This window comes from Cherax quadricarinatus, chromosome 72, assembly GCF_038502225.1.
Source record: "Cherax quadricarinatus isolate ZL_2023a chromosome 72, ASM3850222v1, whole genome shotgun sequence".
Taxonomy (NCBI): domain Eukaryota; kingdom Metazoa; phylum Arthropoda; class Malacostraca; order Decapoda; family Parastacidae; genus Cherax; species Cherax quadricarinatus.
This window is the reverse complement of record NC_091363.1, coordinates 10,085,171-10,112,940: the sequence shown is the minus strand read 5'-3', so window position 1 is coordinate 10,112,940 and position 27,770 is coordinate 10,085,171. Positions and strand designations below refer to the sequence as shown.

The 27,770-nt window shown below is 37.4% G+C and overlaps 2 protein-coding genes across 3 annotated transcripts; one reads left to right on the top strand and one right to left on the bottom strand.

Moving 5' to 3' along the window:
- Positions 1 to 1,757: 1,757 nt before the first annotated feature.
- LOC128701253 (peptidyl-tRNA hydrolase 2, mitochondrial) lies at positions 1,758 to 11,194 on the top strand. Of its 2 annotated transcripts, none has more exons than XM_053794850.2 (3): positions 1,758 to 2,149; positions 4,791 to 4,945; positions 9,129 to 11,194. In XM_053794850.2, the coding sequence occupies exons 1-3, from the start codon at positions 1,951 to 1,953 to the stop codon at positions 9,273 to 9,275; spliced, it is 501 nt and encodes a 166-aa protein (XP_053650825.1). In that variant the 5' UTR covers positions 1,758 to 1,950; the 3' UTR covers positions 9,276 to 11,194. The 2 variants fall into 2 exon arrangements, with proteins under 2 accessions (XP_053650825.1, XP_053650826.1); XM_053794851.2 differs by having other exon boundaries at positions 4,791 to 4,940; positions 9,129 to 9,230.
- Positions 11,188 to 25,556, bottom strand: Prosbeta6 (proteasome beta6 subunit). Its single transcript, XM_053794849.2, has 5 exons — positions 25,338 to 25,556; positions 22,429 to 22,618; positions 21,737 to 21,866; positions 14,211 to 14,365; positions 11,188 to 11,454 (listed from the first exon to the last, which is right to left on the bottom strand). Exons 1-5 carry the CDS (start codon positions 25,421 to 25,423, stop codon positions 11,317 to 11,319), a joined length of 699 nt encoding a protein of 232 aa, XP_053650824.1. The 5' UTR covers positions 25,424 to 25,556; the 3' UTR covers positions 11,188 to 11,316.
- Between the last annotated feature and the right edge of the window lie 2,214 nt (positions 25,557 to 27,770).

Genomic DNA, 27,770 nt, shown 5'->3' with positions numbered 1-27,770 from the left:
TATCGTTCTTAACTAGGGAGGTGGCAACAAGAGCAGATGCAGCCCTGCCAGAAGACTCCTGTTTAGATCCATCAGTGTATATAAGATAAGATAAGATAAGATAAGATTTCGTTCGGATTTTTAACCCCGGAGGGTTAGCCACCCAGGATAACCCAAGAAAGTCAGTGCGTCATCGAGGACTGTCTAACTTATTTCCATTGGGGTCCTTAATCTTGTCCCCCAGGATGCGACCCACACCAGTCGACTAACACCCAGGTACCTATTTGCTGCTAGGTGAACAGGACAACAGGTGTAAGGAAACGTGTCGAAATGTTTCCACCCGCCGGGAATCGAATATAACTTGTGATAACTTATTACTACCAGCTAGGCGAAAAATTTCTTCTTGAGCAGTTGCTCTAACAAGAGATTTAAGGAAGGGATTACTAGCAATGAGCTTCTTGGGAGGGACTTGTAGGTATGTGATATTAAATGAACGGTATAGTGTGAGAAGGGCATTTTGCGGCACGTAGTATCGTATCTTGGAGAGGATCCCAACCGTTTTGGATAGTTTTTTGGTTATGTGTTGGATATGGGTGCTGAAATTCAGGTTGTTGTCAAGGTATAGGCCTAGGAATTTGTCCTCATTATGTCTGGTAATTAGAGTGTTGTCGATCTTAATGTTAATTTGTGTATCTCCTGCTCTGCTACCAAACATAATATAGTAGGTTTTGTCAGTGTTAAGCGTAAGTTTATTGGCTGTCATCCAAGTCGATATTTTGATCAGCTCCTCGTTAACAATGGTGTTGAGGGTGGCAATATTAGGGTGAGAGATGACATAAGTCGTGTCGTTAGCAAAGAGAATGGGGTTCAGGTGTTGAGATACGTTTAGAAGATCATTGATGTATATGAGGAAGAGCAGGGGACCAAGGACACTTCCCTGCGGAAGTCCAGTATCAAGTGGCCGTGTTGTTGATGCTGTGTCTCTAATGGTGACATACTGATACCTATTAGTAAGGTAAGATTTGAAATGAACGCCGTCAGGAGTGTTCATACGGGCCAGGGTCGTGGCTCTGGAACACCGTTGGGATGGTTCGTACGGTCCCAGGGTAGTGGCAGCCCTTCAACCCAACAATAACATGGCTGATCATCATCGCCGTTCCCATAACACCGTAAAAGACAACGATGATGAGGAAGATCCTGTTGAGTCTATGATCTCTAAAACCGGTTGTTTAGAGAAGCATTACGCTATTCAGGTTATTATATATTATGTACTTTTCATTTATGATTCATTTGGATTCATTGTGATTGATGTTTATGTAAAGAATGGATAACTTAAACACAAAAACTATTATATTTCAAAACTAAAGTTTTTGTGGGTTTTGATTTCTGTACAGACCATGAGAATAATTTTCATTATTTTAAAAAATTTAAGGTTGGCTTAAAATCATATCACTAGATAAAATAGAGCCATGTAATACTCATTTATTTAACTATAATGCCTAGGCATTATAGTTAAATAAATGAGTATTACATGGCTCTATCGTAATTTATTTTCTTTTAAATATGGATGAAACAAATTTGTTTGAAAATGTCATTGGGAAATTGTACCATTTATGAATAAAAAATAACTAAGGTAATACTTGTAAAGTAATTACTATATGTGATTATCTTTTATTGCAGTTCTGTATGGCAGACCACAAGGATTGGCGCAAGTGCCAGACAGAAGTGGCTGATTTTCAGTCTTGTATAATGGATTATAACAGAAATAAGCAAAAGAAATGATTAGAGCTGTGAAGAAAAATTGTTGTATAATAATTAGCCCAAAAATAATGTGATTATTGGAAAGCATTTTAATCATTGCTGGTTTATATGAAATAATTTTTTTTATTGCGGAAACTATAAAAATTAATAATACTGTATATCAAGGTTAAGGCATTATTATACTACAACTTTGAAAAGTCTCCATTAATTATGGATGAGCCTGAAATAAAGAAATCACTTTGGGATCCTGCATCCATCACTGCATCAACTGGTGCAGTTATTAGTTTCTTGGCTGGTATTATCATTGGTCATAAGCTGAGAAACACTGTACAAAGAGTAGCATCTCTTGCCTCAACCGGGCCAACAAAACTGGCACTTGTAGTTAATAACGACTTGAATATGGGAAAAGGTTGGTCTGAGAATTTTATTCTTATGCTGTACAGCATTATTTTAAAACTATGAGCTCTGTATAGTCCTTGTGGCTTAGCGCTTCTTTTTGATTATAATAATAATAATTTAAAACTATGGTACGTTTTTACACATTACTATATACAAATAACCTGAAAAGTCTGTCAATTTTTTTCTGCTGTGTGTGGATTATTTATGTATTGTTCCAGTCACTATTGTGCCTTTTTATTCTCTACTCATTACTTTGCTTTGTTGTTAATTCTATGTATAGTAATCACACTTAAATTATTATTATAATTACGTGTATTAGGGAGAAGCGCTAAACCCCTCACCAGCGTCAAGGCATCTTTGAAAACCAGTCTAGATGGCTGGTCATCTCTAAAGAGTTTCATAACCTCCAAGTTTATTATACTTTTGCACAGCTCATGTGAGAGTAATTTAATATAGGTCTCTGGATTACTTTGTGGTTCATCTGAGTGACTTTCTATGTGATAACATGAGCTCATCTGATTAGCTTCAGATTTTTATCATTGGTGTATAGTAAACCCTCCCTATAACAGACTTTGCAAATATGGAACAAAATCTGCTGGATTATTCAATTTGGAGACAGTGGACAAAGTTTGTTGGTTATAGAATTGACTGTTATTGTTACAATCATGACAAAATAATCTCTTCTCTATCCATCACAATTGCCATTACTGGCCACCCTCTCCCCTTAATTAGTCCATTATGAGGAGGGTTTACTGTATTTTATGTAGAGAATAGGTCAGATAGTTATTGGGCTGTATAGATGCCTATATGCCAATTTTATACATATAAATAGGACAGAAATTTATATGCAGTAATGTAAAAATACCTCCTCTGATTGGCTTCAGATGAAAGTTTGATTTGTTACTGGTGTGTGTGGCAGCTAACTTTACCATAAAAATTGTAAGGTACAGTTTTTTTTTCTGTGCAGTAAATTATTGTTACATATTATAATCATGCCTAAGCACTAAACCCACAAGGGTCATACAGCGCTGCATGTGCATTAAATTAAGAATGCCTCATCGTATCAGTTTTATACTTTGTGGTGTATTTTTATTAAAAGAAGGTTTGCAGTGTTGTGGAGGTGTGTAAGTCCCAGTTTGCCATTTTTATGAAACAAATAAGGATATTTATTTCTGTGCAATAACTGGAGAATGCCTTTTCTGATTAACTTCAAACTTTAATAGATGGTATATCATACTTAGAAAAAGGTTTGGATTGGTCTTGAGCTACACGTAATTGTTTTTAATATTGGCTTCCATGCAATAACCATTTCATTGCCTTTCCTGATTGGCCTCAAGCCTTCAATTAAAGCTCATGTATGGTACTTGGAAGAAGGTTCAGATTATTATAGTTACTGGCTCTCTTAATGGTGTTTATCAGTAGCTCATGGGGCTTTAGAAAATCTGTTATTTATTAGTGGTTCTGGGATTATTGTTCCCAAGGCCTGTTCTCACACTGGGTCTCTTAAGTTGGGAATGAAATATTACAGGATTAAGGACTGTTAAGAAACAGAAAATTGAAGGTATGTGTATAATAAATTTAAGTTGAAGTTTGTAAGATTTACCTGTCATCATGTATGTTCATGAGACAGAAAGATACGATCAGCAATCCTGCCAAACTGCAAAAATATTAAGAGGTTTCTGTTTCACACTCATTGGTATGACAGTAATACACTACCTCCCTGGATGATTCCCACCATTCAACCTACTAGGGTATGAAGCTAGAGGTACTATTATTATAATAAATCCAAGTGCTAAACCAGAAAGGGTCATACAGCACTGCATGGAGGGATATGCAAAAGTAGGAATGTGTGAAGGAAAGGAGCACATGAATGGCAGTGATGTGCAAGGGTAGTGGTTAGGGGAGAGTGCAAGAGTAAAATTTAAATCAAAGGTGGTGCAGTAGGTTAGTGTCTGACAAAAAGTAAGGGTCTGCATCAAATGCGGGACTTTCAGCTAGGATGTAAGCGAGTGTTGTGGGACGATTGAAGCACTGGAATCAAATCCTGCAAGCACACTAATAGACAGGACAATCTACCCTTCTTGAGTGTTAAGCTAAAATTCCTGAACCACTTCAGAGTGTTGATTTCCAACTCCTGGACTTCTTGGGAGGGTTGAGTTATATAGCTCTTTGGTTTCTTAATGAAGTTGACCTACAACTCCTCTTGAGGGTTTTGAGGTTAAACTACAGTGCCTCTTGCATGTACTGAGGTGTGTGGCACCAGAGTTATGGGATATAGGGAATACCATTTTTGGGATCATGCAACAACAGAAATTCAACTACTATAGTTTGGCCATATTACATTCATGGAAACACTAAACCCATGAGGATCATATGGAGCCTGGGATATAGGAGGCAGTCAAGTTTATTCCAAGGAAGTGGAAGTAGCTCCAGTGCCTTTTGCTAGCATGAAGTTATAGTCAATTCAACCCTTCAAAGATTACTTGAAGAATTGAATGGGCTTTAGTTTTGTAGGTCTTTCATATTAGTTGTACATTTAGACTTATAATGTTCATTCTGATGTTGCATATCACTAATATCTGTTGTTAAGCACCATCAATATTATTCATCAATATTACAACTTTGAAATGCATTTTTTTTTTTTTTTGCAGGAAAAATAGCAGCCCAATGCTCCCATGGAACTCTGGTAGCCTATCAACAGTTGCAGAAAAATAACCCTAGTCTGTTGCAAGCCTGGGAGGATTCTGGTCAGCCTAAGGTTGTACTAAGAGCTACAGACTTGAACCAACTGCATAAATTAAGTGAGGTTTGTACCACTTTTGTGGATATTAACTTTTTATACATTATAATTTTAAATATTTGAAAGCTTTGTACTTTATCTCTTAATTTAATGTATTGTAATATTTTATAACAAAACTTTCTAATATCCTAACATATTGTACCCACTAACATCTTGCCTAAAATGTTCAGCCATATTATGATTAATGCTTACTGTCTTCTAGTTTAAAGCCCTTCACACCATATACATACAGTGGAACCCTGGATTTCAAATTTCCCATGGGAAATAACGTAAATACAATTAATCCGTTCCAGACATCCAAAAATATTCACAAAAAATTAATTTTTTAACCCTTAACCCTTAAACTGTCCAAACGTAGATTTACGTTTGCACGCGTACCGCTCCAAACGTAGATCTACGTTCGATTTTACATTGTTTCTTATGTAAAAAAAAAAATGTAGATCTGTGTTCGGTGTATGCGAAATCCGGGGTTCCACTGTACATGTAATCCAAAATATTCATGTTTCACAATATTCTACGGTATTTTTGTTTTAATTTTTCCCCACCTTGTTTTGCCTATTAGGTATATGATCAAAAGAAACTTTAAAAGCACTAAAACTGTTGAGGTCATGCAGCTTTAAAATTTTGATGAGACAGTATCCTCTTTATTTCCAGCAAAGAAAATAATAGGTCTAAGATATAGAATATACAGTATTTTCTGGCATATGGGGGACACAAGCATATAAGACATACAAGATTGTGTTTCCAAGCCCTTGTAACATAACGTTAGTAAACAGCTGCTACAGCGTAACCCAGAGTCGACCCTTGACCCTGACCTTGAGCATATAAGGTGCAGAGTGACTTTCCAAGACTTTTTGTGTGAAAAAAAGCTTGCCTTATGTGCCAGAGAATACGGTACCTTATAAAATTGACTCAGTTAAGGGAAAGAGGGGTGGACACACAATAATGACAATTATTAAAATTAAAATGTTGGGAGTATACCTGGAGAGAGTTCTGGGGGTCAATGCCCACGCGGCCCAGTCTGTGACCAGGCCACATGGTGGATCAGGGCCTGATCAACCAGGCTGTTACTGCTGGCCGCATGTAATCCAACGTACGAATCACAGCCCGGTTGGTCAGGTACTGACTTTAGGTGCTTGTCCAGTGCCTGCTTGAAGACAGCCAGGGGTCTATTGGTAATCCTCCTGATGTATGCTGGGAGGCAGTTGAACAGTCTTGGGCCACTGACACTTATTGTGTTGTCACTTTTATTGTACTAGTGGCACACCTGCTTTTCGTTGTGGGGATGTTGCACCCTCTGCTGAGTCTTTTTCTTTCGTAGGGAATGATTTTCATGTGCAAGTTTGGTACTAGTCCCTCCAGGATTTCCCAGGTGTATATAATCATGTATCTCTCCCTCCTGCATTCTTGGGAGTACAGGTTTAGGAACTTCAAGCATTCCCAGTAATTGAGATGGTTTATCGCAGTTATGCATGCCGTGAAGGTTCTCTGTACATTTTATAGGTCAGCAATTTCACCTGCCTTGAAAGGTTCTGTTAGTGTGCAGCAATATTACAGCCTAGATAGAACAAGTGACCTGAGGAGTGTCATCATGGGCTTGGCATCCCTGGTTTTGAAGGTTCTCATTATCCATCCTGTCATTTTTCTAGCAGATGCAATTGATACAATGTTATGGTCCTTGAAGGCGAGATTCTCTGACATGATCACCCCCAGCCAGGTCTTTGACATTAGTTTTTCGCTCTGTTGTGTGGTTGGAATTTGTTTTATACTCCGATGAAGTTTTAATTTCCTCATGGTTTCCATATTGAAGTAATTGAAATTTCTCATCATTGAACTTCATATTGTTTTCTGCAGCCCATTTAAAAATTTGGTTCATGTCCGCCTAGAGTCTTGCAATGTCTTCGGTGGAGGACACTGTCATTCAAATTCGGGTGTCATCTGCAAAGGAAGACACAGCGCTGTGGCTTATATCCATGTCTATGTCCGATATGAGGATGAGGAACAAGATGGGGGCGAGTACTGTGCCTTGTGGAACAGAGCTTTTCACTGTAGCTGCCTCAAACTTTACTCTGTTGACTACTCTTTGTGTTCTATTTGTTAGGAAATTATAGATCCATCTACTCACTTTTCCTGTTATTCCTTATCATGCATTTTGTACACTAGTACACCATGGTCACACTTATCAAAGGCTTTTGCAAAGTCTGTGTATATCTGCATTCTGCTTGTCTTCTAGAGCATTCAGGACCTTGTCGTAGTGGTCCAGTAGTTGGGACAGACAGGAGCAACCTGCTCAAAACCCATGCTGCCCTGGGTTGTGTAACTGATGGGTATCTAGATGGGTGGTGATCTTGCTACTTAGAACCCTTTCAAAGATTTTTATGATAAGGGATGTTAGTGCTATCAGTCGGTAATTCTTTGTTATTGCTTTACTGCTCCCTTTGTGGAGTGGGGCTATGTCTTTTGTTTTTAGTAACTGTGGGATGACCCCAGTTTCCAAGCTCCTTCTCCACAGAATGTTAAAAGCACGTAATAGGGGCTCCTTGCAGTTCTTGATGAACACGGAGTTCATGGGCATGTCATTTATCGCCTTTTTGAAGTTATTTGGCATCAGGATAATATCAGATAGGTGTGTGTGTACCAAATTCTCTCTCTCTCTCATAAAAAATTCATTTAGGTCTTTGACTCCCAGTCCACAAGTTATGAGTCATGTATGTATTATCAGTATCCTTTTCACTATAATCTTTACAGAGCAATGAAATACCCTTTAAGTGGTGCCCTGATGCTGATGAAGGGCTTTTGATCTAAGGAATTGGAGTTATTCCCCTACTCCTTCCTTAGATCAAACCTGATACCTCCCATTTCCCAGGCACTGTATGATATTTACATTATTATTATAATCAAGGGGAAGTGCTAAACCCGGAGGATTATACAGCGCCTGGGGGGGGAGGGGATGTGGAAGGCATTCAGGCTTAATTCGGGGAACTGGAGCACAGATCCAGTTCCCTAAATCAAGAGCCCCTCACCAACATCAAGGAACCTTCCTTGAGGGGTATGTTATTTACAGGTTACCACTTCCCACAAATGTAATTCCCTTACTTAATTCAGACCTGTTTACCACCTATTTATTCCCTATGGGTTTAGCACTTCCATGTGAATAAGAATAATGATGAAATATTTAGCTATTTTTCTTTTTTATATAATGTACAAACAGTAAAAAAATATGTAGAGCATTTCTGTTACCTTGACAATTTTTTTTTCATTAAACAAATGCATTAATATTTCGTTTTGAATGAGATTTGAAGTTGTGTACTGCCTTAATATATGCTATTTTTTTTTTTTCATTATTATAGGCTTCTCATAGCCTTAATGAGATTTGCATTTTCCATGAATATAATTATTGCTATCCTTCTTATTGCCTAACTCCTCTTTCCCCCCCCCCCCTAAAAAAACTTTAAAAGAATTTGTGCAAAATATCTTCCAAATTAGTTGCAAAAATATTTTATTTTTTGTTTTCTCATGGAATAAAAGGTAGCAATGCATTAAAGTTTCATTTTACTAAATAATTATCCAGGCACTGTTTGACTGCCTCACTATGCATTTAATACCTCATGAGTAGAGCAGTAAATAGTAATTAGGATTTCATATTTACTGTATTAGATTAGAAACCAAAATCCCGTATGCAAAACTAATCACTGAAACTGTGCGTGTGTGTCATCACTGCATAAGTTATATTGAAAAACTAAGTATTAAACCCCTTACCAGTCACACAGATCTTTGAGGAGAGGTGTATAACATGAACTAAAGAAAAAAATGAATAAAAGCCATTTCTTCTGATGTGAAAGTATTAGCATATGATCATTTTGTAAACAAGTTTAAACATGTATCTTTTGTATGACATACCACTAGTTTGAAATTAATAACTATGACACTAAGTGTTAACATTATCTTTAATATTCATTTAACTTGTCTCTCTATTTCCTAAATTATTATGATTACATTCATGGTAAAAGCACTAAACTCATAGGGGCCATACAGTGCATTTTAAAATGGGAGACAATCAGGTTTGACCCAAGAGAAGATTGGTCCAGTTCTTTGGATCAAGAGCCCCTCACTAGTGTCAAGGCACTTCCGTTTAGGAGCCTAATTTCCTAAATGAAGTTTAAAAATTTATTGACAACTTGCATTACAGATGGCAGCAGCATCTGGAGTATTGACAGCCGCTGTGAAGGATGCAGGAAGAACTCAGGTAGTTAGAGGTTCTCTGACTGTTTTAGCAGTTGGACCAGCATGTGTGGCTGACATTGACAAGATCACAGGGCATCTCAAACTACTATAAAAGTGGCACAACCTCTGTATGTAGCTTGTATACAAAGTAAATCATTTCCTTCAAAATTAGTTTATACATATTATTAAGATCATTATTATTATGGGGAACTCTAAACCTGTAGGATTATACAGTGCATGTGGGGGGAATGGAAGGCATTCAGGCTCAATTCAGGGAACTGGAGCACAGATCCAATTCCCTAGACCAAGAGCCCCTCACCAGCATCAAGGAACCTCCCTTGAGTGGATTAATAAAAACCATTTGAGGTCTTGGGTAAGTTTAGGAATGCCATTATTATTATAATGATAACTAAGTGCAAAACCTGTAAGGGTCATACTGCATGCTAGGAATGCCATTAATGTTGATATAAGTTACAGAATGGTTAACAAATCAAGCTTTGGAAAGTTCAAATGTTACAGTCAGTCTTGGACCATTATCAAATTGCAAATAGGTGGTTATTATTAGTTTTGATTATAATCAATCTTGGTTAATAACCCACAAGGATCTGCAATTAGATGAGAAAAGGGAGAGATCAGAAACCTGGGCAGTAAGAGTGGAAGCTCCTAAAGGGTGGTTCCTTGATGTCTGTGTGGGGGTTTTGATCCAAGGAATTGTAGCTGTCATTCCCTTTGATAGAACTTCATTGCCTTCCACTGATCCTTTCAGGTTTATTGTATATTTGCCTTCTATTACCCCGGGCAGTGAATCCTACTACTTTAGTGCCCCCCCTCCCTTACCCCATGAACGTGAGTAATAGGAGGAAGAGACTATAATGCCAGAAAATTTAGACTAGGAGTTGCTGCATTGTAATTAGGTAATAAGTTAAAAGGCCCCTCAGGAAAGAGTTCTCAATATTGGCAAGGGGCTCTTTTTACAAGGAATTGTACTTTTTTCTTTCTTTCCTGGGGGATCAGATCTTATTGCCTCCCATTTCCCAGGCACTATGACCTCTATGGATTTGGAGTTTCTACAAAATATGAATTTACATGATAAAAGTAGCTTCATCCCCTTATCCCAATCCTGAGGGGATCACAAATGGAAAAAAAAAAATTGGCCTACTTACTCAGGTTGTGACTCATACAGGTTTGGCCCATAAATTAATGTTTACTGGACTGCCATTTGGGTTTAGTACTTAGAATTGATTACTGGCCAAGGTGACAGAAAAAGTAACAAAGGAAAAAAAAGGTGAGAAAACCAGTCAGGTCAAGGCATTATTCTTCACTTTTGTTTTTATTACATTTAAAAATAAGCTCTAAATATGTATAGGCCATACAGCTCATCTTTTTCCTAGCAAGGGGCAGTAGGCCTAAAACAGTGCTCCTCATTACTCTTAAGCTTAGTTACATGGAGTTACATAGCTACTCCATCCCCTCAAAATGTATTTTCACAAGGAAACCCTAAAGCGGTTAAGGTTATACAGAACCTGGTAAATGGAAGGTTATCGATCCAAGAGGAAAAACGGGTCCAGTTCCTCGATAATAAAAAAAAAAGAGCCCCTCGTCAGCATCAAGACCACTTGAAAGGGCTAATTTTTCTAAATTACCTTTACTACTGGTATTTTGTCACATGGCCTATAATCCAGTCTTTTCTCTTGTGTCTATAATGGTGCAGGATGGACTGTCATCATCAAAAGTGCCTTCTCTGAAGTGTGAGCTATTTGCAAATTGTTCCAGCCATGGACTTTTGTAGGCAGATTGACACTAATGTTCAGCATGTGTGAATTTTACCAAAATCTTAAAATACTACAGCATAACTAAATGCATATAAACAGCTTAGTTTTGATTATAATAATAAATAACCTAAGAGCTAAACACACAAGGGTCATACAGTGCTATTAGGTCATCTAAAGAGTTGCCAGTTACCAGCTGTAAAGTCTTGATGAAGCCTAATGAGATTTGATGATGATGTAAATAAAAATAGCATCAGTTCTATATTTCTTTATTTTTACAAAAAAAAAAATCCTGACAAGTTTATGTTTAAAAAGTTCTTTTTATGTGTATCTTAAGAACAATATTCAGCTAAAGACAGTTAGTCAAACAAAATAATTAAAACATTAATCCCTGCGAAGTTTTACTGTTTCCTCAGTTTTCCCATCTTTAGTGATAGTATGAATGATTATACCATCACCAGTATTTATGTCACGCTCTGCTGCTGAGACAAAAGCATCATGGATAAGCTGACGTGCAAGGTCCTGAAAGCAAAAATGCAAATATTGTGTAAAGAAAATAAATGCTGGAAACTAGTGAAGAGCTTGGAAAAAAAATTAATTAGCTTTTTTTTTTTTTTCAAATACAACAGTTAAAGCCTACTTATCAAATAGAAAAAGGGTACTTTTCCCTTAAGGTACCCCTCTAGCTGATCACCAATCAGTAGTCAGGATTGTATTCAAAGTGTCATAGGTGGGACATTCTACCTGCGACAGATGGGTATGAATATTTACTGTGGTTCGTATGTTGGACTGCATGCAGCCAGTGGTAACAACTTGGTTGATCAGGCCCCAATTTGTTGGGAGGCCTGGTCTAGGACCAGACCGCCGGGATATTCACCCCAGAAACATCCTTAAGTTCTTTGCTAATTCTACAGGCAAATCATGGTCAATCACAAATGTTGTCTCTAACTAAATTTTACTTGAAAGTCCCTACTAACTCTGGAAACATGGTCCATAATCCCTTGCACTATGATCTACTGTAAATATTGAAATTTAATGACAATCTCAAAATATATGAACCACAATACACTGGTACCTCGGGATACGAACAGCTCAAAACTTGAACAATTACGTAAGTGTATTTATGTAAGTGCTTTTGTAAGTGTATTTTTGGGGGTCTGAAATAGATTAATCTACTTTACATTATTCCTTATAGGAATAACAAAAAAAGGCACAATACCGTGACTGGAACGATACACAAATAACCCGCACATGAAAGAGAGAAGCTTACGAACAAATTCATTCAGTATTGGCACTAACAGCTTTCTGGAACGAATTAATTTCATATCCCGAGGTACCACTGTACTGATCACAGTAAATTTCCTGATATTACTATTTACAACATGCTAATACTTAATCAGTATTAGCATGGGGTTCTGAGTAAAGCGATGCTTAAAGCATGTTACTGCTTTCCACTATTCATTTTCATAAGAAATACAAGTTTTAATAATCTTACCCACCCATGGCACAATCCCACAGCTTGGTACATTTTTTTTTTCCCAACAAGTCGGCCGTCTCCCACCGAGGCAGGGTGACCCAAAAAAGAAAGAAAATCCCCAAAAAGAAAATACTTTCATCATCATTCAACACTTTCACCACACTCACACATTATCACTGTTTTTGCAGAGGTGCTCAGAATACAACAGCTTAGAAGCATATACGTATAAAGATACACAACATATCCCTCCAAACTGCCAATATCCCAAACCCCTCCTTTAAAGTGCAGGCATTGTACTTCCCATTTCCAGGACTCAAGTCCGACTATATGAAAATAACCGGTTTCCCTGAATCCCTTCACTAAATATTACCCTGCTCACACTCAAACAGATCGTCAGGTCCCAAGTATCATTCATCTCCATTCACTCCTATCTAACACGCTCACGCACGCTTGCTGGAAGTCCAAGCCCCTCGCCCACAAAACCTCCTTTACCCCCTCTTTCCAACCCTTTCGAGGACGACCCCTACCCCTCCTTCCTTCCCCTATAGATTTATATGCTTTCCATGTCATTCTACTTTGATCCTTCTCTCTAAATGACCAAACCACCTCAACAACCCCTCTTCTGCCCTCTGACTAATGCTTTTATTAACTCCACACCTTCTCCTAATTTCCACACTCCGAATTTTTTGCATAATATTTACACGACACATTGCCCTTAGACAGGACATCTCCACTGCCTCCAACCGTCTCCTCGCTGCTGCATTTACCACCCAAGCTTCACATCCATATAAGAGTGTTGGTACTACTATACTTCATACATTCCCTTCTTTGCCTCCATAGATAACGTTTTTTGACTCCACATATACCTCAATGCACCACTCACCTTTTTTCCCTCATCAATTCTATGATTAACCTCATCCTTCATAAATCCATCCGCCGACACGTCAACTCCCAAGTATCTGAAAACATTCACTTCTTCCATACTCCTCCTCCCCAATTTGATATCCAATTTTTCTTTATCTAAATCATTTGATACCCTCATCACCTTACTCTTTTCTATGTTCACTTTCAACTTTCTACCTTTACACACATTCTCAAACTCATCCACTAACCTTTGCAATTTTTCTTTAGAATCTCCCATAAGCACAGTATCATCAGCAAAAAGTAACTGTCAATTCCCATTTTGAATTTGATTCCCCATAATTTAACCCCACCCTTCTCCCGAACACCCTAGCATTTACTTCTTTTACAACCCCATCTATAAATATATTAAACAACCATGGTGACATTACACATCCCTGTCTAAGACCTACTTTTACCGGGAAGTATTCTCCCTCTCTTCTACACACCTTAACCTGAGCCTCACTATCCTCATAAAAACTCAAACAGCATTTAGTAACTTACCACCTATTCCATATACTTGCAACATCTGCCACATTGCTCCTCTATCCACTCTATCATATGCCTTTTCTAAATCCATAAATGCAATAAAAACTTCCCTACCTTTATCTAAATACTGTTCACATATATGCTTCAATGTAAACACTTGATCTACACATCCCCTACCCACTCTGAAGCCTCCCTGCTATTCCGCAATCCTACATTTATTATGTAAAATTTCATGTACAAGACTACCTTTTCCCTCAAGGGAGGTTACTTTATGCTGAAGAGAGGTTCTTGATCCAAGAAATTAAACTTGTCATACACTTTTTGGGATCAAACTTGATTGCCTCTCATACTCAAGACACTATAAACTCTTATGAGTTAAATGCTTCCCCCAAACATAAAAAAAACACCATACCTTAGTCATTGTAGGCGGCTTCACCCCCAGCATGTTGAGTCCTCCAATTTGATTATCCAGAAGAGGCTGAATCTGTGACACTGATTCTCCAGTTGCACTAAATGTTAACTTTTCCATGTGTCCCACAGGATCATAATGATAAACCACACCCTTACCTACAGAGAATGGATAATTTTAATCTATAATTTTAACCCTTTCACTGTCACTGACACAGATCTACATTATAATCATAGCACCCTCAGTTATGCTGTGATGGTAAATGTTTACTTAGACATGAGTGTGTGTGTGCACATTAAAATAAATAAATATATATATATACAGTGGACCCCCGGTTTACGATATTATTTCATTCCAGAAGTATGTTCAGGTGCCAGTACTGAACGAATTTGTTCCCATAAGGAATATTGTGAATTAGATTAGTCCATTTCAGACCCCCAAACATACACGTACAAACGCACTTACATAAACACAGTGGACCCCCAGTTCACGATATTAATCCATTCCTGAGAGCTCATCATAAACCAAAATTATTGGAAAGCGAATCAATTTTCCCCATAAGAAATAATAGAAATCAAATTAATCCGTGCAAGACACCCAAAAGTATGAAAAAAAGAATTTTTTACCGCATGAAATATTAATTTTAACCCTTTGACTGTTTTCGACGTATAAATACGTCTTACGAGCCAATGTTTCTGACGTATATATACTCAATAAGTCTAGCGGCTTCAAATCAAGCGGGAGAAAGCTGGTAGGCCCACATGTGAGAGAATGGGTCTGTGTGATCAGTGTGCACCACATAAAAAAAATCCTGCAGCACACATTGCGTAATGAGAAAAAAAAAACCGATCGTTTTCTGGAATAAAACGCCAACTTTGAGGTGTATTTTCGTATAGTATTTATCATTGTATTCGTGTTTTCATGGTCTTTGGTGATAAAATGGAAAACATATTACAGAAATAGAGATGATTTTCATTACTTTGACGATGAAAACGACCTTGAAACTGAGCTCAAAGTAGCGGAAATGTTCGATTTTTACCAATGTTCAGGAGTAAACAAATCACACCACACATCCAATACACGTCACCTGGGGTGTCTAATATTCTTTCAGTAGTGCACTGATATTATTTATACCATTTTTACAATAATGCAGTAGTCTGCATAACAGTAAATTTTGTATTTTTTTGTATGAATAAAAAATCAAAATAGAAAGCAATAATAATATAAGAGGGGCCTAGAGATGTGACTAATGAACAGAGGATATGCTATTTTAGTGCCAAGAATGTCTACCTTGTTTATTCTGGACCCTATTTTGAAATTGGCATCTTTTTTAAGTTGCGTGAAATTGGCCAAATTGCCAATTTCTGACCACTATCTTGGGTAGTTCAAATTGGTAAATGGGTGGTTTCTTGTACTCAGCTGATAGATAAAATGGAGTTCTAAGGAAATAGCTATGAGTTTGGTCAACTGAAACAACGAAATTGGCTGAAAACAGGGCTCAAAGTCGGCAAAATTGCCGATACACATATGTAGCCGATTCCGCTAACTTCGCGGAAGCGTAATTCCGTGAGTTTTCGACCCAATTTCGAACTTTTGGTGTCATTACCATCGGGAAAAGATTCTCTATCATTTCATAAGAAAAAAATTTTTTTTTCGAATATTTGGCGACATAGAATGACAGTTTCAGAAAGGGGCCTGAAACAGTCAAAGGGTTAATACACACAAACTGAAGAAGACATGCACAGTTACATGGCACTTACCTTTATTGAAGATCTGGTGATGAATGATGGGATGGGAGGAGGGGAGAGAGTGGATGGTCTTAGTGTTTAGAAGGGGAATCCCCTTCCATTAGGACTTGAGGTAGCAAATCCTTTTCTGGGGTTACTTCCCTTCTTTTAATGCCACTAGGACCAGCTTGAGAGTCACTGGACTTCTGTCGCACAACATATCTGTCCATAGAGGCCTGTACCTCTCGTTCCTTTATGACTTTCCTAAAGTGTTTCACAACATTGTCAGTGTAATAGTCACCAGCATGGCTTGCAATAGCTGTGTGAGGGTGATTTTCATCACCCTTTTCACAAATGATCGCTTGAGAGATGCTATCTCCTGCTATCTGTTTTTCATTTATCCACACGAATAACAGTCTCTCAACATTTTCTAACACTTGCGGTCGCTGTTTCGTAATCACAGTTGCACCTTTTGCAAGAACAGCTTCCTTGATTGCCGTTTTCCTGCTCACTATAGTAGAGATGGTTGATTGGGGTTTACTATACAACCTGACCAGTTCTGACACACACTCCACTTTCGTACTTTGCAATTATCTCTTTCTTCATTTCAACAGTCATTAGCACCCTTGGTCTCGAAGGGTTGGCACCAGGAGCTTTCTTGGGGCCCATGGTGACTTATTTTGCAGAAACAAGCACCAAAAACAGTGATAATATGGATAATATGGAATGTACCGAATGTATCCTTAGATGCACGCACACTGGCTGGCTTGTAAACACTGGTACACACGGGGGAGTTCAGGCCACAAGTGGACACGTCTCGTACGAATCGTATCGCATACTGGATTTTGTATCGGGAAGCGAGGCAAAATTTTTTCGATCAAATGCATCGGCAACCGAATTTATCGGATACCGGTAACATCGAGAACCGGGGGTCCACTGTACACTTACATAATTGATCATAAAGCGGGGGTCCACTGTATATATATTTTTTTATACGGCCGGTGTGTTGAAAGAAAAAGTTTTTTTTTTTTTTCCAACAAGTCGGCCATCTCCCACTGAGGCAGAGTGACCCAAAAAAGGAAGAAAATCCCCAAAAAGAAAATACTTTTATCACCATTCAACACTTTCACCTCACTCACACATAATCACTGTTTTTGCAGAGGTGTTCAGAATACAACAGCTTAGAAGTATATATGTATAAAGAATACACATCATCACTCTCCAAACTGCCAATATCCCGAACCCCTCCTTTAGAGTGCAGGCACTGTACTTCCCATTTCCAGGACTCAAGTCCGGCTATATAAAAATAACCGGTTTCCCTGAATCCCTTCACTAAATATTACCCTGCTCACACTTCAACAGATCGTCAGGTCCCAAATGCCATTCGTTTCCATTCACTCCTATCTAACACACTCACGCACGTTTGCCCAAATGCAGTGTATGATGGGAACAAGAACTCGCCATGTGTTTGGTTTACAATGTCGACTTCGAGGCACATTTTAGTTATGGTTTTATTGTCTGTTTCTTGGTATTAATTATTTGACCAACTGGAGATTTGGGCGGATTTCAAATCTACTTGAAACAGGCCTCAAATTAGCGGAAATATTCGATTTCTGGCAATTTTTCAGAGGAAAGGTAGGGGCCCCCATATCCCAACCCCTCTGTTCTATTTAAACCAAAACCAATCACTTGCAGTTATATTTTATTAACCAAGAAATAGGGTAAAGCTTATTTTTTACCAGATGATGGGTTCATGATGGAGGGCAAATGTTATGTAGGAGATTCCTGGGACAGGACTAATGAACAGGGAAAAAGTTGCTTTAATGGCTGTAATATCTAGTGTTTATTTAGGATTTTTTTAAATTGGAATTTATTGAATTGGCTAACTTGTGCACTTTCTAAGGTAGTTTTGATAGAATTGGGAGAGCGAGTTATGTATGTAATTGACGTTAAATTGGCCTTAAAGTGAGAAAATCGCCAATGCATAAATTGCACCCAGACTGCTAACTTCATGCCTGTGTAATTCCACATGTTTTCCATCAAATTTTGCATTTTTGGTGTCATTTCCTTCAGAAGAATAATTCAATTTTAGATAATTTTTGTTTTTAAATCACAAGTGAAAAGAGTTAAATAATGATTTAGAGATAATTCTTAATAAAGGAAGGGCCTCTATTACTAATGATGGGAAATGTCATGTCCAATTATGCTTGTATACTGCTACTCATTTTGTTTAAACTCTTTAACTGGTTGACCAGGTCTTTTTATGGAAAATTTGTGATGAGATTGTCATTCTATTCATCAAACATTGATGCACACATGACAAAAACATTAACAATGTAAATGCTAATTTATGAAATCCACTTTCCTTGGGGAATCAGGTCACTTTCTGGTTGATGTAAGGCATAAGCTAAACCCCTTTCAAGATACTGTGTATATTATACATCATCTCAAAAGACTGAACTGTGACTCATGCTTCCGTTACATGCCCAAATGAGCAAGGGCTGTGGAGTTACAGCATTTTGAAGAAAATTGAAATAGTTACAAGCCAAATATATCTTCAAAACTATTATTAAAACCATAATTAAAATGTATGCCAAGTTACTTTATAAGACTAACATAAGGAAATTAAAGAGAGTCAGTTGGTAATTATCTTTATAATTCTTGGGATACTATGAACTTGTCTCATTTACCCCATTTTTATACACTGTTACTCAACACAGTACAGTAGGGCTCCACTTTACGGTGTTTTGCCAAATTATGACCAAAACTCGATACGGCTCCCCCCACCTGACTTTCTAATACGGTCACTGCACCCAACCCGGTTTGTTTACATTCTCCGTGAGCATGACTCTCCATTACGTCTGGAAACTTTCCAAAATTTCAAGTGTTTTAACCCTTTGAGGGTCGACAGGCCCTCTCCGAAACTCGTTCTCAGGGTCGGCCAAATTTAAAAAAAAAAAAAAATTATTTTCTCTTATGAAAAGATAGAGAATCTTTTCCCGATCATAAAGACACCAAAAGTTTGAAATTTGATATAAAACTTACGGAATTATGCTCTGGCAAAGTTAGCGGTCTCGGCGATGTTTACGCATCGGCGATTTTGCCCACTTTGAGCCCCATTTTCGGCCAATTTCACTGTACTAGTCGACAAAAAACATGAATATTTCGCTAGAACTCCATTTTTTCTATCGAATGGGTGCAAGAAACCACTCATTTATGAAATTCAACTATCCAGTACAGTGGTCAGAATTTAGCAATTTTGCCAATTTCACACAAATTTCAAAAGATGCCAATTTCCGAATAGGGTCCAGAATAAACAAGAAAGACATTCCTGGCACTAAAATGACATTTCCTCTGGTCATTAGTCACGTCTCAAGGCCCCTCTTATATTCTTTTGCTTTCCACTTTGAATTTTTATTCTCACAAAAAATAGAAGATTTACTGTTATGCAGACTACTGCATTAGTGTAAGAAATGGTATAAATATTATTGGTGCACTTGTGAAAGAATATTAGACTCACCAGTTGACATGTATTGCACGCTTGGCACGATTTGTTTACTTTTGAAGTTTGGTAAAAATCGAACATTTCTTCTACTTTGAGCTCAATTTCAAGGCACTTTTCTTTGTAAAACCAGTCAAAATCATCTCAATTTCTGTAATATATCTTCCATTTTATAAAATGAGACCAAGAAAACTAGAATACAACAATAAATACCATACGAAAATACACTGCAAAGTCGCTGATTTATTAAAAAAAAATGGTAAAAGTTTTTTTTTTCTCATTATGCACTGTGTGCTGCAGGATTTTTTTTAGACTGTGCACACTGACCACATAGACCCATTCTTTCATATGAAGGCCTACCAGCTTTCTCCCACTAGATTTGAGGCCGCTAGAATTTATGAGTACTAGTACGTCAAAAACCCCTACGCGTAAGACGTACTAGTACGACGAAAACCCTCAAAGGGTTAATGTGTTTTCATGTTTTATATATACATACTCTGATAATTATACTTATGTGTACCTGTACCTAAATAAATTTACATTGTGCTGGCATGTAGGTACAAGTTAAAATCACTAAGAGTGTCTTATTAGTTTTGAAGACACCATATTAATAATGATAACAACAACACAATAATAATCACTGAGGTGCATTGAATGTTGTATATTACGTTAATATAGACATTCTGATTAACCCATTGATGATATTTTTTCAAATTTATATAATAAACATGCTACACAACATTAACATGATTAACACAGCCCACAGTAGAATAAATTAACATAAATATGATATGTTTTTCCAGTGTTGTTGTTTCGGAAAGAATAACGTTTTCTCTAATTCAACACCAAAGAAAATGTGTACACAACAGTATTACTGGGGGTAACAGTAGAAAATCATTCCTTTCTTATGCCTTCACTCGAGCATTATTCCTTCTAAAAATAGTGTTACACGAGAATGGGAATGCTGCTCTTTATTTATTCTACTTTACCAACGTGGAGACAACTTGTACACAATGTACACAATATAAGCTTCACAAACATGGAAATTAACGTGTATCAACCATACCCAGACACATTCGTCTGTTTACATACTCTGCGGCTCTGTCCTCTCCCATTTACTTTTTTTCTCTCATTTATTCGTTTTTATCTTGTTTATTCACCTCTCACCCTACTTTAAGACTACAAATATTTTAAGGTGAGTAATGAGTGTACTGTATATTAATTTTATTGCTCTGGGGAGCTTTAAAAGTTGTAGTATATTACGTGTTGGTGGGTTGGCCAGGCAGGCTACCATACCTCCCACACCTGACTTCCTACAAATAAATAATACTCCACCTCTCACCCTACAATAAGACTACAAATATTTTAAGGTAAGTGATGAGTGTACTCTATATGTATTTTATCACTCTAGGGCACTTTAAATGTTGTAGTATATTACGTGTTGGTCAGGAGGGCTACCATATCTACCACACTTTACTACTACTACTACTACTCTCTCACCCTACATTAAGACTACAAATATTCTGAGGTAAGTAATGAGTGTAGTGCTTGTGTATTTTACATTTTATTGTTTTTTAATACCTAGTTCTATTGCTAACCTAATATGTATGTTAGCGCAAACTTGTTATTTGGCATTTATATGCATTTATAAGTGGAAAAAATGGCGTTCTTTCTGGCGGTAGCCTGGAACCTAACCTGCCGTATAAGTGGGGCCCTACTGTACTTGATAATTTCATTATTAACGAGTCATTAAGCTCAGTTATTTGCTAGAGACAGAAAATATGAGCTAATTTTTTTTAAATTTTATCTGGAATGACAACACTGACTAAAAAAGTAACAAAGCAATCTCCGTGCAATAAAATTTTTTGGACAATTTCTACTGCTGAAAGGCTATGGAGCAATTTAGGTTTAGTCAAGATCATTTTTATAGGCCAATTATTTCTGCATAAAGTTAAGCTAAACTATTTAAACATAAATGATATATAAATTATGAGCAAAACATAACATTCACACCTATGTAGTAATAAACTATAGATTAATAAATATTTTTTTTTTTTTTTACTATTAGCCACTTGAACATCATAATTTTACAATATTGGGGAATGACCTATATATGCCACATTGTGTATGCATCATGAAATAGATAAAAACTGAAAGAAAAAAAACTCAACTATATCAAAATCAAATTTTAAAAGTATGGTAAACCAACTCACTGAAAATCATCAAGTAACTTCTCTACAGCTAGCAGTAACAACATTAAGAAACTAAAAGTTTCCCAAAGAAAACCAGTTTTGGTTTACCTTCCTCATCAATGCCAGCAAGAATATTGGAGACATAATATGGGAAAAATCTCCTCCAGTATAGCATTGTTGATAGCAGCTGGGCAACAGCTGTAGTAGACATCATGTCGTGGTGTTCATGCGAGTACATCTGAAAGATGTCTAATTATTCAGTTCAAATCAATTTTTAATGGTGGGTGGTTTCAACTAAGGGCATTTTTCAAACAATTATTTACATTTGATGATGGTACGAAAAGATTCAACTTCATTTTACACTTTGCTGAAGTTTTTATGTATTGTACAAGAACAAATAATTTGGTTAACATGAAATGTTAAAAACTATAGAGTACATGCCTGCTACTTCAAAATTAGAAAGGCACATATTTTGTGCAAAAATCTAAAATATGCAGGTTTCACACCAACACACTTCAAATTATAAAATTATAGAAATGGAACATGGCATTTATTGTATATATACCTCATTATTGGTCCTTCCACTTGTAAAGATATTTGCTATGATAACCAATAAACTTCCTTATCATCTCCCACTGATATCCAATTATTCTAACAAAGACTGGCTGTACAATCCTATATACCAGTAACTGCCTGTGTTACTGTCTAAATATACCCCCTCAAACTATAAGAGAGCAAGTTTCATGAAGGGACCAGGAGTGCTAACGTTTGAAGCCATGTATCACTGAGCAAAGTCTCACCGTAAGTCTGGCTTGTAACACTTTGTTGAGAGTGAGCACATCTGCCCAGCAGCCTGATGAAGCCATCATGGTCTTTGGTGTCAGTGGAAACACTTTATCCTGCTCACGGGAGAAAATGTTGAACCCTCGAGATAAACGGGTATCGCTGGCAATCATCACAAAGTCATCACCAGCAATGGCCACAGATGTGCTGTACAAGAGTATAGAAATAAGGGTAAAACAGAAGTGAAATGCCATCACTTGTTTATTGAAAACAAAATGCAATTATGAGGTAAGGTAAGTTGCAAATGGTAAACATATGTATGGTCAAGATCTAATTATGCACAGGCTTTTGCACATAACTGTGATAATACATGGATACTGAATTTTAAAAGATGAAAATTTATACATCATACTGGACTTAAGTTATAAAAAGCTGTGTAACAACTCATTTTAAAGGGTTCCCTAGGCTGGGGTTGGAAACTATTGTGATTTCATACAAAATTAGACAGATTGTATAACTTTGATATACCTTTTGATAATTCTGAGTTTTTCTACTACTGGAGCCCAACCATGGTCCAGGCTCATCTGGTGCTAGCCTAGTCACCCAGGCTGTTACTGCTGGTGGCCTGCTGCCCCACACATCTATCACAGCCTGGTTGATCTGGCAACTGATGAAGATTCTTGTCCAGTTTCCTCTTGAAAACTTCTACACTTGTCCTAGCAGTGTTTTTGATATCTTCTGGTAAGAAGTTAAATAATCTAGGCCATGGATGTTAGTAGTGTTCCCTTGTGTCCACTGCACCCCTCCTTTTCACTAGGTGTAATATGCACTTCTTCCTACATCTCTCGCTACAGTATGTTATGGCGGTGTGCAGATTTTGGACCAGGTCCTCAATTATTATTATTGTTATGGGGAGCACTAAATATGTAGGGATTATAATGGCTGTGAGGTGGGGGGGGGGATGAAAGGCATGCAGGCTTAATTCAGGATATTGGAGGACAGATCCAATTCCCTAAATCATGAACCCCTCACCAGCATCAAGGAACCTCCCCTGAGGGGTACACCATGCCCTCAAGTACTTTCCAAGTACATATATTATCATGACACTCTCCTCTGCACCAGTGAGTACATATTTAAGAATATGGCATTCTCAGTAATTTCAATGCTTTATTGGCTCTATGCAGGCCATAAACAATCTCTGCATTTGTTCCAGCTCTGATATTTCTGCTCTGAACAGGGCCAGGAAGCACTAGTGATTTGAAAAGTGTCACCAATGACATTATTTCCCTTGTTTTTAAGGTTCTCATTACTCACCCTGTCATCCTCCTGGCTGTGACGACCTTTGTCTTATTGTGTTCTTGGGACAGAAAGGTCAGCTGACATAATTATTTCAAGTCTTTCATGTGTTCCTTTTGTTCTATTTGACAATCCTCTTGTTTTGTATACAGTGTTCCTTTTGCATTCTTCATTCTTTCCATACCTAAGCAGCTGGAACTTATCACCAATGAACATCGTGTTCATTGTTCTCTGCTGCCCACTGGAAAGCACTGTTTATATCTTCCTGTAATTTTATCAGAGTCATCTACTGAAGTGACTTTCATGCACATCTTAGTGTCACTGCAAATGATACAAAACTGTGATGGGTGTTATCAGTCTCTACTACGAGGATGAGAAACAGCAGAGGTGACAGGACAGTGCCTTTTACCCTGCTGATGCTGGATTTTGCTCAGTTTACTACTTTTTGTGTTGTGTATGTGTGTGTGTGTGTTAGAACCCAAATATCCATCTGCCTACCTTCCGTGCAATGCCTACGGCCCTCATTTTGTGTGCAATCACCACATAATCACATCTGTCAAACACTTTTGCAAAATCTGTGTATATCATATCTATTTTGATTGTCTTCCAACACCTCTGTATTTCTGTCATAGTGGTTCAGAGCTGTGATAAGCATGATCGTCGTGCTCTAAAACCATGCTGGGTTGGGTTATGCCTATTGTGCTGCTCCATGAAATTTGTAATCTGAAATCTCATCACTCTTACGAAGATTTTTACGACAGGGAAAGTTAAGGCTACTGGTCTAATTTTTAACTAGTGCTCTACTACCTCATTTATGTAAAGGAGTTATGTCTGCACTCTTAAAGTCTCCAGTATTTCACCTACATCTAGGTTCTTTCTCCAAAGAATACCGAGGCTCTTAGTAGTGATACTTTGCACTTTTTCATAACTAGGGCTTTCCATGAATATAGTCCCAGTGCTGAGTGGCCATGATTTCAGTTTTTTTTTTTTTAATTTATTGGATTAATACTCATGACAGTCTGTACGACCTTCCGCTGGAGTGAAAAATGCTCTTGCATTCTCTAGCATGCTGTCAATTGGCGAGTTGCTGAACACCAACTCACTCTTCTTTAAGAATTTCACTCATTTCCCATTCACTGTTAATATACGAATCTCCTTTAATTAATGGTCGAACTCTACTGGCAGTTCATAGCTTGGATTTTGCATATGAATAAAAATACTTTGAATTTCTAGCAATATCCTGGATTCCAGGGATGGCACCAAGGTGGGGCTTGTCTCCCCAGAATTTCCTTAATCCCCAAATAAGAATTATGAGAAGGGCTAAACCCAAAAGGGTCTTGCTGAAATGCACTGCACAATTAATGGATTTCTTTGTACCTACTATTTTACTCGTGTACCTTACATTATCTGTATTCTTAAAGAAACAAAACTTTATCATTATGATCGTCATTATCATAGTAATAATAACCAGCCTATTTCCCACCCCAGTATAAAAAAATTATGGGACAACCCCCTGGGGTTGGGTTGGCTGCAATAATTAAATGAAGTCTTTTTATAAATGTTTAATTTTATGTAAAAATTGAATTTTATGGATTACTGTAGTAGAAAGACAAAGTTAGCCGCATCTCACCCGCCATTATTAGCGTAAGGGCTGAACTGATGCTTCCTGGGATCCCGCATGTAGTCTGGCCCACTCATCATCATCTCTAATGCCATTTTCGAGGAATAATTTCAATCGCCAGTCACAATAATTCCCGTCAGAGTGTGTGCAGCAGTACAGTGTTGTGAGCATCAGTGTCGTGGCGGCTCAGCTGCTCCAGTCATCTTCAACACCTCGACTTCTTCACCCTCACTAACTTGTCCGAATCCCTTTACGCCACTCTAACCTTTAACAAAACTATATAATATTATACTTCCGTGAGATAAACATCACTTTTACTCAAACTCAGTATTTTATAAAAACCACTTTTAAGTACTTCAATTTTACTTTTAATTTAAATTAGTCCTGAGAAAAATTAATAACTGAAGTCAGTTTATATGTTTGAAAAACAATGGTCGACGCTTTACAATGTAAATATTTACGAATATTATAATACATACACAAATACAGTTTATGTACAGCTTAATATACACATTATATTATTATTAAAAAAATTACTAGTGTCTGAGAATTATGCATTTAATGTTAATTTTAGCAGAAGAAACTCTAAGCAAACTTCACATATCTTAAGAAGAATGTTCATTCATTGAAGGAGCACTTTAGAATTTTTAGCAGTTTTATATTGTGTGTTTTGCAAAATTCTAAACCCGTATAGCTAATTTAGAAAAAAAAAATAGCGGTGGCGGCTCGATGCTCCGTAAGTAAGTTTATTCAGATATACAAATACAGTTACATAGATTATTATACATAACAGCATACGTACCACAATCAGCCGTGCTCACATTATACTATTCACTAATCTATCCCTTCCTCACCTATGCTATTTGTGCCTGGGGATCAACAGCAGCAACTCACCTAAAGCCAATAATAACCCAACAGAAAGCCGCAGTAAGAATTATCACGCAATCCAATGTAAGAGCACACACACCCACTCTTCAGAGACCAAAACCTTCGGTTAGGTTAAGTAAGGTTTGTCAGGAAACATGACAAGTGTTTCCTGACGAGGGTCTTAGTCAGATGATGACCCGCCTTTGGAGCTGGCTTACCGGTCCACCCCTCTGAAAATAATGGTCATTTATAACCAATTCTTATAACCTAAGCCTACTCAAAGTACAGAACAGTCACGCCTACTATTGTGTAATCTACATTTACAGAACCATAAACTCTAATTTTAACCCGGAACTAAAAACAGTTTCTTGATAGTTGCAACAGCACCCATAGACACGACACCAGACACAAAAATCTCTATGACATTCCCCGTGTCAGGCTAAACCTCTACAAAAATTCGATGTACATAAAAGGTCCTAGAATCTGGAACTCCCTGCTTGAAAACTCTAGAACCGCAGACTCAACCACCATTTTCAAAACTACCGTTAAAAAACATCTCATCTCCCTAACACACCCCATCATCAGTTAACCAAATGAAAACCACCCAATGCTCTTTTTTTGTATCATGAATCCATCCAAAACAATTTAGACTTAAAGTTATCTGTACTTCCCCCATAATTTCCACCCACCCAAAGGACTGTTAACATGCAATTCCTAATATATCTTGTGGAAAATACTGTATATTTTCCGGAAATAAGGTAATTTATAGGTAAATAGATTGCCTATATTGTATATAATAAAAATTGTTATCGAAAATGGGAAGAAGCCTGCGCCTGCACAGAAGAGACTCGCCATTTTGTTTGAATTGAGTAACAGACATTAGTGAATAATGTGAAGAATTTTCGTCCTCTAGAGGTAAAATTGGGCTGACACCTCTCAAATAGGAGGCGAAATTGTTGGATGTGCATTCCTGCATAACTTGAGATATCAGGCGACTGGACAAGACAGCTCCAGGAACCTCAGATAAGTCTGTTATGTTTAACTCTGGTCAGTGTTATTTCACGTATAGACAGAGAGGTTTTCTGAGTATGATACACATTAATCTCCAGTCAAATCTGTTATGTGTATGTGTATATATATAATCCTTTATTAATTTAATATACAGTCCACAAATTTATATATTTACCAGAATTCCTGGTGATGTATATTTCATTTGTAATTAATAGGTCCAGAGCAACTTGTGGATATGACAGTGGTCTAACTGATAAATAATAATTATCTTTGTTCATTTACTGTTATGTACATAATGATACATTCAGATAAATGCAATTTTCCACATATCTATTGCCCATTAAATTTTAAGTTAGTCTTATTAAATCTTAAGTTAATCCTAAGTTTGCCCGGTAGCCTGGTGGCTAAAGCTCCCGTTTCACACACGGAGGGCCCGGGTTCGATTCCCGGCGGGTGGAAACATTTCGACACGTTTCCTTACACTTGTTGTCCTGTTCACCTAGCAGCAAATAGGTACCTGGGTGTTAGTCGACTGGTGTGGGTCGCATCCTGGGGGACAAGATT